Source organism: Leptinotarsa decemlineata, unplaced genomic scaffold (genome assembly GCF_025532065.1).
Source record: "Leptinotarsa decemlineata unplaced genomic scaffold, Ldec_3_MD MMD2_tig00078422_RagTag_RagTag, whole genome shotgun sequence".
In the NCBI taxonomy this organism is placed as follows: Eukaryota; Metazoa; Arthropoda; class Insecta; order Coleoptera; family Chrysomelidae; genus Leptinotarsa; species Leptinotarsa decemlineata.
The window spans coordinates 13,927,084-13,938,291 of NW_027412747.1; the positions used below are offsets into that span (position 1 = coordinate 13,927,084).

Sequence of the window (11,208 nt, forward strand, 5' to 3'; positions counted from 1 at the left end):
TCTTTTTCGGTTTTCAAGAAAACAAGTTCAATAATGGTGATCTATTCATATCTAGTTAGTAACTCATTAGAATGTTTGAATTTTTAAGTTTAATAATTTTCATTGCTTCCCAATGATTCAATTTCTAACCTTCATTTTCTGTGTGCAAAATTTCGAATTCTTCGATGAAGATGTGATTTTTTTCTAGGAGATAATTTGAATATGTTGAATTTGTTTTCTTATGTACATAGCTCTTATGATGTTCCTGGATTCGATTTCTAAATGTTCTGCCAGTTTGACCAATATATACCTTAGGGCACGGTCCACACTTTAATTTATATACTTCCGATTCGTCGAATTGTGATATTTTGTCTACTTGTTCTATATGCAATTTTACTTATCTCGTTTCCTCAAAAATGAAGCCACTTTTTCCGTTGATTGTCCAAAATTCAAATCGAAAGACTGGAAATTGTGTTTTCTATTCGACTCAAATTTTGTGTTAACTTCAGTATACCAACCTTCACACACAGAATCGGTATCGGTTCAAAGCAGTTCTCTCATCTGTCACAATAGACATATACACAAAACCCACCAATTCTAAGTATGACATTACTAACAGTAGATATCTCTGTCTGTACCCCATTTCTCTCTCTACGGTAATCACTATGAAAAACAACTCCATGACTGAACAAAAGAAGAAGAATAGTAGTTGACGTTAATTTGCATATCCAACCGTATCATGAATACATTGATCAGAATCAACAATATAGACTTTGAATTGGTGTCGGCATGCTGATTATGATTTATTTGGAGTAATACTGCTCAAAAAAATTACAGATGTATGCGATTGTGCGAGCATACATTCCTCTTGTGGCTCTTTCGGTCGATTTGTGTGACTAAATCGTTTATGATCAACGAAATTCCACTGAAATATAGTTTAAGTAAATGGAAGTTTATCTATTTTTACTACTGTGTTGTATTGTAGGCAGAGGCCGGATGAAAATATTAAACGAAGATCAATTTTATCATTTCCAATGTGAACAAAAATAGACAGAAAATTACAAATGTAGTAGGTATTGAAACTTCAAAAATATTTATTTTTGTATTTTTATCAAGAGAACATTATCTCACACATTATATTCTACTGGTTATTACAGTAATCGGTATCACAGATTTCACATGAGAAATTTCCTGTGCCTGGACCACTAGCTTCAGTCCTATTGAAAAATGAACAGACATCTTCGTTTTCCATCTCAGAGTAGAAGCATCCCCTCTCAGTTACGTGTGCAAAAACTGCAACAAAAATTCAAAGATATCACTATTAGATTTTCCATATGAGAATATTGGACATTTGAGAAATGAGGAAAGACCAATACCGTTATGTAGGCTCCCACGACTGGCGTCAATGTTTTGGTTCGGTTCCCGTTTTTTTTTGGCTTCTTTGGTTATAATCATCAATCGTTTCAACTGCAACTGCGGCAATCATATCCAGTGGCGTGGTCGAAATACTCTTCTTGACGTATCAACTGAAACTTGACGTCAAGAAGAGTACTTCGACCACGCCACTGAAAATGATTGCCGCGCCTGCAATTGAAACTTCTGGATAGTATAATCAAAAACGAACACGGAAAACCCCGACAACCAACCAAAACACCAAAACAGTTTGTCCCGCGTCTCAAGAATCCACTCCATATCTCATTTCTACCTAATTCAAAGAGTTAATAGTGAAACTAGATCGATTTTCGTGAGAAATATATAGCAGGTAAAAATTAAAATTCCCCACAAATTAGGATTAAATCTGAAGAAATAAACTTTAAACGTTCAAGCCAGTCTCGGATATACCTACACAATAGGTTGAATGGACTGACGCCTATCAGAAAACAACTACTTTCCTGGCTAATACCACGAAGGGAATTGGATTCTATCCGACAGGCGTCATTGCAGGAATCTTCACATAAAATTTCCTGCATATGTAATTGGAAATACAGCTGAAAGAGTTCATTTCTTTAAATTTGTGTACTGCCGGTCTTCAAGCTTAGCCCACTGACTAATAAGAAAGTTTTTCTTCCTCATTCAGAAAAATCGGGCAAATTTCGGATATACAGTTGGATATACCAGATGGAGTGACATTTTGTTGTTTCGCTTCAACTTAGGAAAAGGAATGGAATACGAAATTGATAATAGTCCATTACGGTCTAATCAGATCATCCATTATCTCTTCTGCTTTCCTTATGTAGGAATGTTCGATACAGTGCAGAAATAAAATGAACTTGTCAGAATTTTATTAGGAGATACCGGGGTCGGAAGTCACATTTTTGTCTTTTGCATTTTTAGTGTCCTTTTTCATAAATTATCAATATTTTTATATCAATAGAAAGTGTTTTTATAGTGTTTTAACAGGTTGGATGGAAGAGCAATTTCTGCCTTGATTTATCATGTGCAGAGTTGAATTCTGCCATTTGTTAGGTTAGATTACTATCTCTTGTACTGAGTAACCTTTCAATAAAAGCATTCATCATTATTATTGAGAAATGTTTTTTCTTCAACATCATTCATAAAGGAAATATACCAATTCTAATGGAAAAGAAAAAGTGTGACTTTTAACCCCGTGCCGGGGATGGTTGTCACAGTATCTGGGGCAGGTAGTTACATGGGTAATTTGGATACCCTGATCAATCACCTCAACAAGGATGCATTCTACATAATTGCATATGCAGATGACAGTTATCTTGCAGACCGGCAAATTTGTGAACACACTGTGCTATAGAGCGCAGGATGGGCTCAAATCAATAGAAACATGGTGTAAGGAACACACTGTCGATCAATCCCAAGAAGACTGAGATGGTCCTTTCCACCAGGAAAAGAAGTATATCGGGCTTTTAATCTCCCAAAATTTTCAAAAGTAAACTAAACTTCTCAGAAGAGGTGAAATACTTTGGTACTATCCTCGACAGTAAGCTAACATGGAACTCTCACCTACAGAGGCAAAAAGAGCATATGTGGTTTATGAGCAATGCTGAAAGACAGTGGGACGCGCATGGGGTATTTCACCCTATGTGGTCACCTGGATCTACACTGAAATAATAAGACCTATGGTAACGTACGGAGCCATTGCATGGGGGAAAAAGTTCTACAAGCAACGGCCATCCAAAAATTATATCAAATACAGCGACTGGCAAAAACATAACAATCTGCACTGACAGCAGACGAGCCCTATAAGCCTTGAACAGACAACATGTAACCTAGTACTAGAGTCACCAAGATTTAGCCAAAGCCTCAGTAGATAATAACATTATCCTAAGGTGTTCGAAGGGCACGACAGGAGTGAAGATAATCGCATTACCAACTCTTTAGCCAAGGAAGCGGCTGGACTAAGAATTTTAGGACCCAGTGGCACCTACGGCCTGATGACTACGACCAGGAAAAATCTACGCTCAACAGTAGGATTTATGACTGGCCACTATCAACTAGTGTGTCCACTAGCCCCATATTATGTGGCTAGTGGACACACTAGTGAAATAATAAGACCTATGTTAACGTACGGAGCCATTGCATGGGGGAAAAAAGTTCTACAAGCAAAGGCCATCCAAAAATTATATCAAATACAGCGACTGGCTTGTTTAAACATCACAGGAGCCATGAGAACAACACCAACCGCGCCAATGAAATTAATTACGGGTCTGACCCCTCTGGACCTGTACGTTAAGGAGGTTGCGTTAATGTCCATATTACGAGTGCGCACGGCTGGTGTAAACCTCGAAGTAGGAATGGGTCAATTGAGGCTGGGCCTATAACGAGGAGCGCGTACTGCGCAACCTCTGATTGCAGACAACCAGTGATGCAATTGAACCCAGGTTTTTGTTCAATAAATCCTACAAAATAAAAATCAAATAGAACACAGAGTCAGATGCTGCAAATGCAATAGGCATATATACAAACGGCTCAAAAAACAAAGAAGGCTCAGCATGTGGAGTGTACTCCAGACCACCAAGCCTTAGGATTAAGTGGGGAATCGGAAAAAATACCAGCGTGGTCCAAACTGAAATGGCTGGTATCTCAATCGTCACAAAAAAAATAACCAGGAAAGGCATTACTGGCAAAAACATAACAATCTGCACTGACAGCAGACGAGCCCTATAAGCCTTGAACAGACAACATGTAACCTAGTACTAGAGTCACCAAGATTTAGCCAAAGCCTCAGTAGATAATAACATTATCCTTAGGTGGGTTGAAGGGCACGACAGGAGTGAAAGTAATCGCATTACCAACTCTTTAGTCAATGAAGCGGCTGGACTAAGAATTTTAGGACCCAGTGGCACCTACGGCCTGATGACTACGACCAGGAAAAATCTACGCTCAACAGTAGGATTTATGACTGGCCACTGTCAACTAGTTTGTCCACTAGCCTCATAATATGGGGCTAGTGTACACACCCCTACGCAGGATATGTGAACAGGGAGATGAGACTGTCATGTGTGTCCTATGCGAGTGCCTGGAGTTATCATCAATAAGAGAGTGTGTTCGGTGAGTCGTGGCCTACATCTGCCGATATAAAGGAGATGTCTCCCAGTGACCTGTCCACCTTCCTGGAAAGGACAAGATGGACGATGACCTAGGAGGACAATTCCTCGGGAGGATGTACAATGGGCCACATGTGGCCTAAGTGCTGTGGGCTTACACTCACCCTCCCTTCTCTACAGATACAGATACATAGATAATTGAGTGGTATAAAAAACAGTCAAATGAATATTTTCATTGATTCATTCATTTTTAGAAGTCATGATTTTCGAAGAAAAAAATTGAAATTAATTTTTATTTCGAAAACGGTAACAGATAGGTATAGGGAAATATCAAGAAAAGTTGTCGGGCAATTGTTGGAGATTCCAAAAATAATATTATATACAGAGTGTTCCATTTGAAAAATCAAAGTTGCTACTGCTTTCTAATAGAAGTGGCAACACCGCATTGTCAAAAATATTTCAGTTGGCTAGAGAATGTCCGAATATGCCCTCCGTTGAATTTTCAAAGTGATCCGTTGTCTGGTTCACCAGAAACGTCTAATGTGCCATCCACCGTGAATCAGCCTGTATAAAGGGTGGAAAAACATTGTTCTCCGATTTATTGCATTAATTTACCCCAAAAAATTCGTCAAATATCTTGCAGATGAAGACTCGGTCAGTTTTATTTTTACTGTATGCATAGATTTGTCTGGAGATATCGAACAGTTATTGAATGATACATTCAACTATGCCAATGACAAAAGTCGCTTTTATAAAGGAAATATCACAGGTGCCTCATTAAAGGATATTGAATCATTTTCGTTGATAGTTAAAAAATAATTCAGCAAAAATAAATTGATTTGAATCCAGGAAATGATTCAATAACTTATCTTCAGAACAAATGCCGAACAATTCATACATCAAACATGTTATTATTAAGATAGAAGAAAATATTAGGTGTCATACAATTTTCCAGTCAAGTGAATTCCCAGTATAACCCAAATATTCAACAGGATTGTTACACTCCGATTGATTTCTAAATATCTAGCAAATTTTTCATCTAGGATTCGCAGTAATATTATTTTTTTGAAAAAAAATTTCTGATGTGACATAAGTATCCAAAATACAGAAGATATCATTGCGTATAATTCTGAATATCAATTCCCAAGCCTCATGTAGGAGTGTTTTCAAAAGGAAATGCTTTTTGACAGTAGCAATTATATATGTCCATGAATGCGACGTTTTCGAACAAAAATGGAAATATAATTTTTGAATTCATAATTTCTCACAGGTACAACTCACATATTAAAATAACACAGTTTTCACACTGGACGTTTTTTCTCTTATGTAGCTTTTTTGATACCGTAAAATCTACATGAAATAAAGCTATCTATCTATGAAAAACGCGACAAAATACATTTTTCAGTTCAATAATTCCTTTCTCATTTCTCAATATCGGAAAAATAACTGAACATCATTGACATAATTTCCCAGTTATTTTATCTTCACTCACTGTATTCATTTAATACTCACAGAAAGTTGCTCTGACAGTGAAACAGATTTTCTTAGAAGTTGTATTTTTGTGACCTTGTGTGTTGATAGGCTTAGAACAATCCTGTTTTCCAACGAAGTTCAGGTTTATTGGAGAGTTGCAGGAATGGTTCAGGATATTACATTCGTAGCAGTGGCTTGGATCACTGGTAACTAGGACTGAAAAAGATATAAAATATATGTTGTGAGACATCTACAGGAGTTTCTTGTAGCCAACATAGAAAGTACTGGATACATTTTGCGAATGAAATGATTACTTTTTTTCTGGTTCTAAGTTAAAATAGTGGTATAGTGTAATGACAGAAATTTTTATATATGCAATCCCGCCGTAGTTACCATTGTGGTGAATTCGACTGTATGGTTGAGCTATAACCATCTATAATCCTCTCACTATTGCCGTGTACATTTTGTTAAATTAGTTTGGCAGCTGCTGTCATCAGATGCGGATTTCTCCACAACAAATATTGAATGTTAAAGCAATTCCGAAAGGAGCTTGAGTTCGGCCTTCTGCTAGAAGAGGAGGTATTGAGTTGCTGTTGAGAAAGATCTTGGGAATTGACAGGATATTTGAGAAGGTATGAACAATTTCATAATGGAAAGTTTTGGAAAGTTATTTTTTCAACTTCATTAGGTATTTCCCGAAAGAAAACGGTATTTATTCTTACTTTCGTCCATAGATGGTAGTATGTTTGCTGCTGTTGTTAGTACGATGCATAAAATGAATAATTTCCATATCACAACAGAAACAATATTTCATTTGAGTGAATTTGGAAACTCTCTAACTATCCGCAGTAAAAAAAACAATTTTTGTATGTTTCAGCGCACGGTGTGAGTTTTCAATCAGTTGAATCAACTAGGAAAATAGTATTTCATTTGATGTATGTCATGAATAAATTTTAAAAATAATTTTTTTTCGCCTTCTTCGCTACCCCTCAAAAATGGTGTATAGAAGAAATTAATTTTTTGAACACTCGTTGGAGCAGTTGGAGTCCATGTGAGCTCTGTGAGAACAGCAACGAAGTTTTCTATACTTGTTCATTTATTTCAAGTATTATCAATATTCATAGTACTCTTATAGTATGAACAAATCTATCTGCGATATTACTGCTCAAAATTTGTTCGATTTTTCCATATACTTCGAATTCCTTCAGATAATATATAATATTGAAACATTGACACTATCCTACCCCACTGATTTGGGAATCAACAAAACCTTCCCAATGAATATTACTGGAGTTTTTTCCCAACACAAAATCGTTATTTTCAACACCTCGACACGTGTTCCGATCACCAAGTGATCATCTTCAAGAGGAAGATTGAACTGGAAACTTCGCGAAGCTAACGCTATTTATGCTATACAGATATATCAAGACTGGCCACTGGTTTTTGTGAAACCCTTTAAAGTGAAAGTCATACTGTTTCACTATGGATTTTCACCAAGTATCGGTCAGTTCTATTCAATTATATGTAGGTATATCGGTAACATGAAATATTCTTACCAGCAGCGTAAGCCACAGCGGCTAGGAGAACGAACAATTTTGCCATGATATCAGAAGTAGAAAAACTGATAAGGAAACTTGTTCAACTGGTAGTATTTATATAAATATTTCAAGTGAGCACTATATCTAATCAGTTCAATTGATTTTGTTCAAAGTTCGAATGATGAGCGCTACCAAATATTAAACAATGGAACATTCTAGTTTGGTTTTGTAAGAAACATATACAGCTGAAAATGAATTTGACTTTTTTGAATTACTCAACTGCTTTCAGAATATCTATCTAGTCTGTTTGGAATTATTCGAGAAGAGCAGCAAGCCAAAAATTTTCTCTTTAGTTTTCCATCATTTCGATAGTGTATACTATCATCTTCAGCGATAGACTACAATAATAATGTTGAGACTTGTCATCTAGACTTTTTAATTATTATATTTGTTGGGAGATGACCGTTTTGGCGGGAGTTGGCCATTTTTCGCTTGATGATGGGTTTCCATATGTTGCGTATTTCTACGCTGGCTTGGCTGAATACGTTGTTGGACAACATGTATGCGACAACATGTATGCGGTCATCTCCCACGGAACCAGTGAAGCGGAAAATGGAAAGCGGGGATAAGTGAAAGTACTCGACCGACCTATAAATAGTCATTTCTCGGAGAAATCAGTCCAGTCATCACCCGAAGACGATTGTAGATACTAACAATCGAAACGTCGTGAACTAACGTGACTTGAAATCTCTCCACTTTTTATTTATTTTTATTCATTTTCATTTCCTTTCTTTTTATTTATTTATTTATTCAATTGTTCTATTTCTACTTGTATTTTATTTCATATTATCTCATTTCAGGTTTATTTTGCTTAATATAATTGTTATTTTTAGTTATTCATTTTTAATTCTTCTTTTTTAATTGTTTCAGGGATTTCAAATCATTTTATATAGTAGACAATGGAAGTCCGAACTAGTGAAATTCATCATGAAACATTGTCAATCACCTTCAAACAAACATTCAAAAACTCCTTCTATACAGATGCCCTTTAAGTTGAGCATATCGTATTCAAACTTACTATCATCACTTTTAAAAATGGCTACACCACCATTTTTCAGTAAGTTTCTACAATAAAATGTACAAAGACTAAATTTTTACAGTTTCAATACTTCCAGTTGAATATGATTTTGCCAGTGCTCTGAAACGAGTAGAAAATCACAATACAGATCATATACATAGATTACATCTAATTGAATAATTTTATTACTCAAACATTGGGTATTTTGGTAACAAATGACAATTTTACTCAATTTAAAATTGTTTTTGGAACTTGTTTATATTCTTATTTTTAGAGAAGTTATATTTTTCTGAAATATTGCGAAAAACTAAAGACTTTTTATTTGAGATATATGTTTCTCTAAAAAAGAAGAAGGTTCAATGAAATCATTTGAATATGAATAAACGTTAGATTTCTCTTCTGCATCATATCATGATTTTTTATAGAAATTTCAAAGATTTCAATCATGACATTTTTTCTCAAGATACTGCTTACTTACCATGGGGGGATATTGTGACTATGCAAGATATTAATTACAACAAAAATTTTCTCAACGAATGCATCCTTATGCTTTTTGATAAACATGCTCCAATTTGCACTGGGAGGTTGCATATCTCAATGAGGATCTAGAAGAGATTTTGAATTGGGGTGAAAGTAACCAGGTTCAATTCAATGCTACGAAAATCCAGGCAAAGGTTTTTCTCCAGAAAGATAAATGTCTCCGAACCGAATAAATTAATGTCAGGTCACACAATTCCGCTTTCTGCTTCGATGAGTTTGTTGGGAGGTAAAATGGACACCAATATGTCCTGGCACAATCATGTCGCAAGAATTGCGGAGGCTGCTTCTCAAAAGCTGGAAACACTGTTCCGAACCAAAAAACTGTACACACCTCGGCAACTTTTGATGCTTAATAAAGCTCAGATCAGACCTTCTTTAGAGTATTGTTCACATGCAGCTCCGCCCCTGAGCATACCCTGAAGCTGCTGGATTCCATCCAGAAATGACCAATATGCCTGATTGGAGACGCGAACATCACTTGCAACCTTGATAGTCTGGAACATCGAAGAGAAGTTGTAGATATGTATCTCTTCTACAGATACTTTAACGGAAAGTGTTCGGGTGAATTGGCACATTTGATTCCACCAAGAGCGACGGACTGGGCTGCTCATCGTTTTCAGGTTCAACTCAGTACACCTCAAACTTCACTGTTTAAGAACACTTCCATTTGAAGATCTGCGTTCATATGGAATAAACTTTCTGATTACGATGGATTTCATCTCCAGCAATTTAAATCCAATGTGAATCGCTACTTTCGCACAGGCACCGCTCTTGATGAAAATACGATACACTTCGCTGAGTATCAATCTGTATCAAAACAGTAAAGAGCATTTGTAGCAGTTTATAGTCGTTTGACCAATACTATTGTAGATTGAGAGAGGTGATTTTATCTTTTATTTGTTCTTTCTTTATCTAGCCAACAAATTTTCACGATCATCCAAAATTGAAAATATTCCGCAATAATCATTCGTCACACTGAACAGATTATTTTGTGTAAATTGTCGCTAATATATGTACATGTAATAGATGTAAAAATTATTAGTTAACTAGTTTACTGATCCAATAATTTTTCTGGAGAAAGATTGGTTGTGAAACAGGATAATTTTTTTCAATAGTTTTCTCGCCAACGTTTCGAATACAATTACATTTCTCTTCAGGACTCTGCAACAATGAATTTTCATTAACATACCTCCCACAAAACTTATTCGAATATTATCGTTTCAATTCTGCAAGAAATAATGAGTTCTTGGTTGAATTACTAACCGAAAAGTAGTTTCTCCGTGTTAATATTACTATTTTGAATATTAATATCGTGTTCCGCTTGATTAGAGGTTTCCATATGTTGCGTATCTCCACGCTAGCTAGGCTAAACGCACATTAAAAATGTAAGTCCACAATGGAGAAGGAAGTCCACAAGAAATTGAAATTTTCAGACGTATTGCTGAAGAACACCGACACGAAATGGGAAACATTTGTGTATCGAAAACCCACCCACACAAGAAAGTATCTGAAACAGGAATCCAACCACCATCAATCGACTAAGAGAGATATCATCAAGACCCTTCTAGACCGTGCTTTCGGGCTCTGTAATACAAAGGAAGATATCGAAGAGAAACTAGGCATCATCAAAAATGACCTTCAACAAAATGGTCATACTCCAAAGTGATAGTGGAACAGGCTCAGGCTAGATATAGCAAAAGCTCCACAAGGAAGAGGAGCCGCCACAGCCAGTACTTGTACTTCCCTAAATCAGAGGATTGTCGGAAAAGATAAGAAGAATTGGATCCAAGTATAACATCAGAACCTGCTTCAGATCTGAGAGCACTATTCATAGCAGCCTTACGAAAACCAGGCCACCAAACGCGGATGCGATTCCAAAATTTGCATTTACCGAATACCCTGCGAGTGCGGATAATCACACATCGGTGAAAACTAAGAGGCAATTGAAAGTTTGCATTGCCAAGCATGAGAAACACACACAGCGAGAAGAAACTAGCAAAACAGGAATAGCAGAGCATGTTTGGACTCATCAAGTGGGCTCGAGCCGAAATCATCCACAAGGAGGAACACTGGGTTTAGG

At 36.4% G+C, this 11,208-nt stretch overlaps 1 protein-coding gene across 1 annotated transcript; it reads right to left on the reverse strand.

Moving 5' to 3' along the window:
• Positions 1 to 1,055: 1,055 nt before the first annotated feature.
• LOC141487262 (uncharacterized) lies at positions 1,056 to 7,671 on the reverse strand. Its single transcript, XM_074186148.1, has 3 exons — positions 7,529 to 7,671; positions 6,012 to 6,188; positions 1,056 to 1,272 (listed from the first exon to the last, which is right to left on the reverse strand). Exons 1-3 carry the CDS (start codon positions 7,572 to 7,574, stop codon positions 1,121 to 1,123), a joined length of 375 nt encoding a protein of 124 aa, XP_074042249.1. The 5' UTR covers positions 7,575 to 7,671; the 3' UTR covers positions 1,056 to 1,120.
• Between the last annotated feature and the right edge of the window lie 3,537 nt (positions 7,672 to 11,208).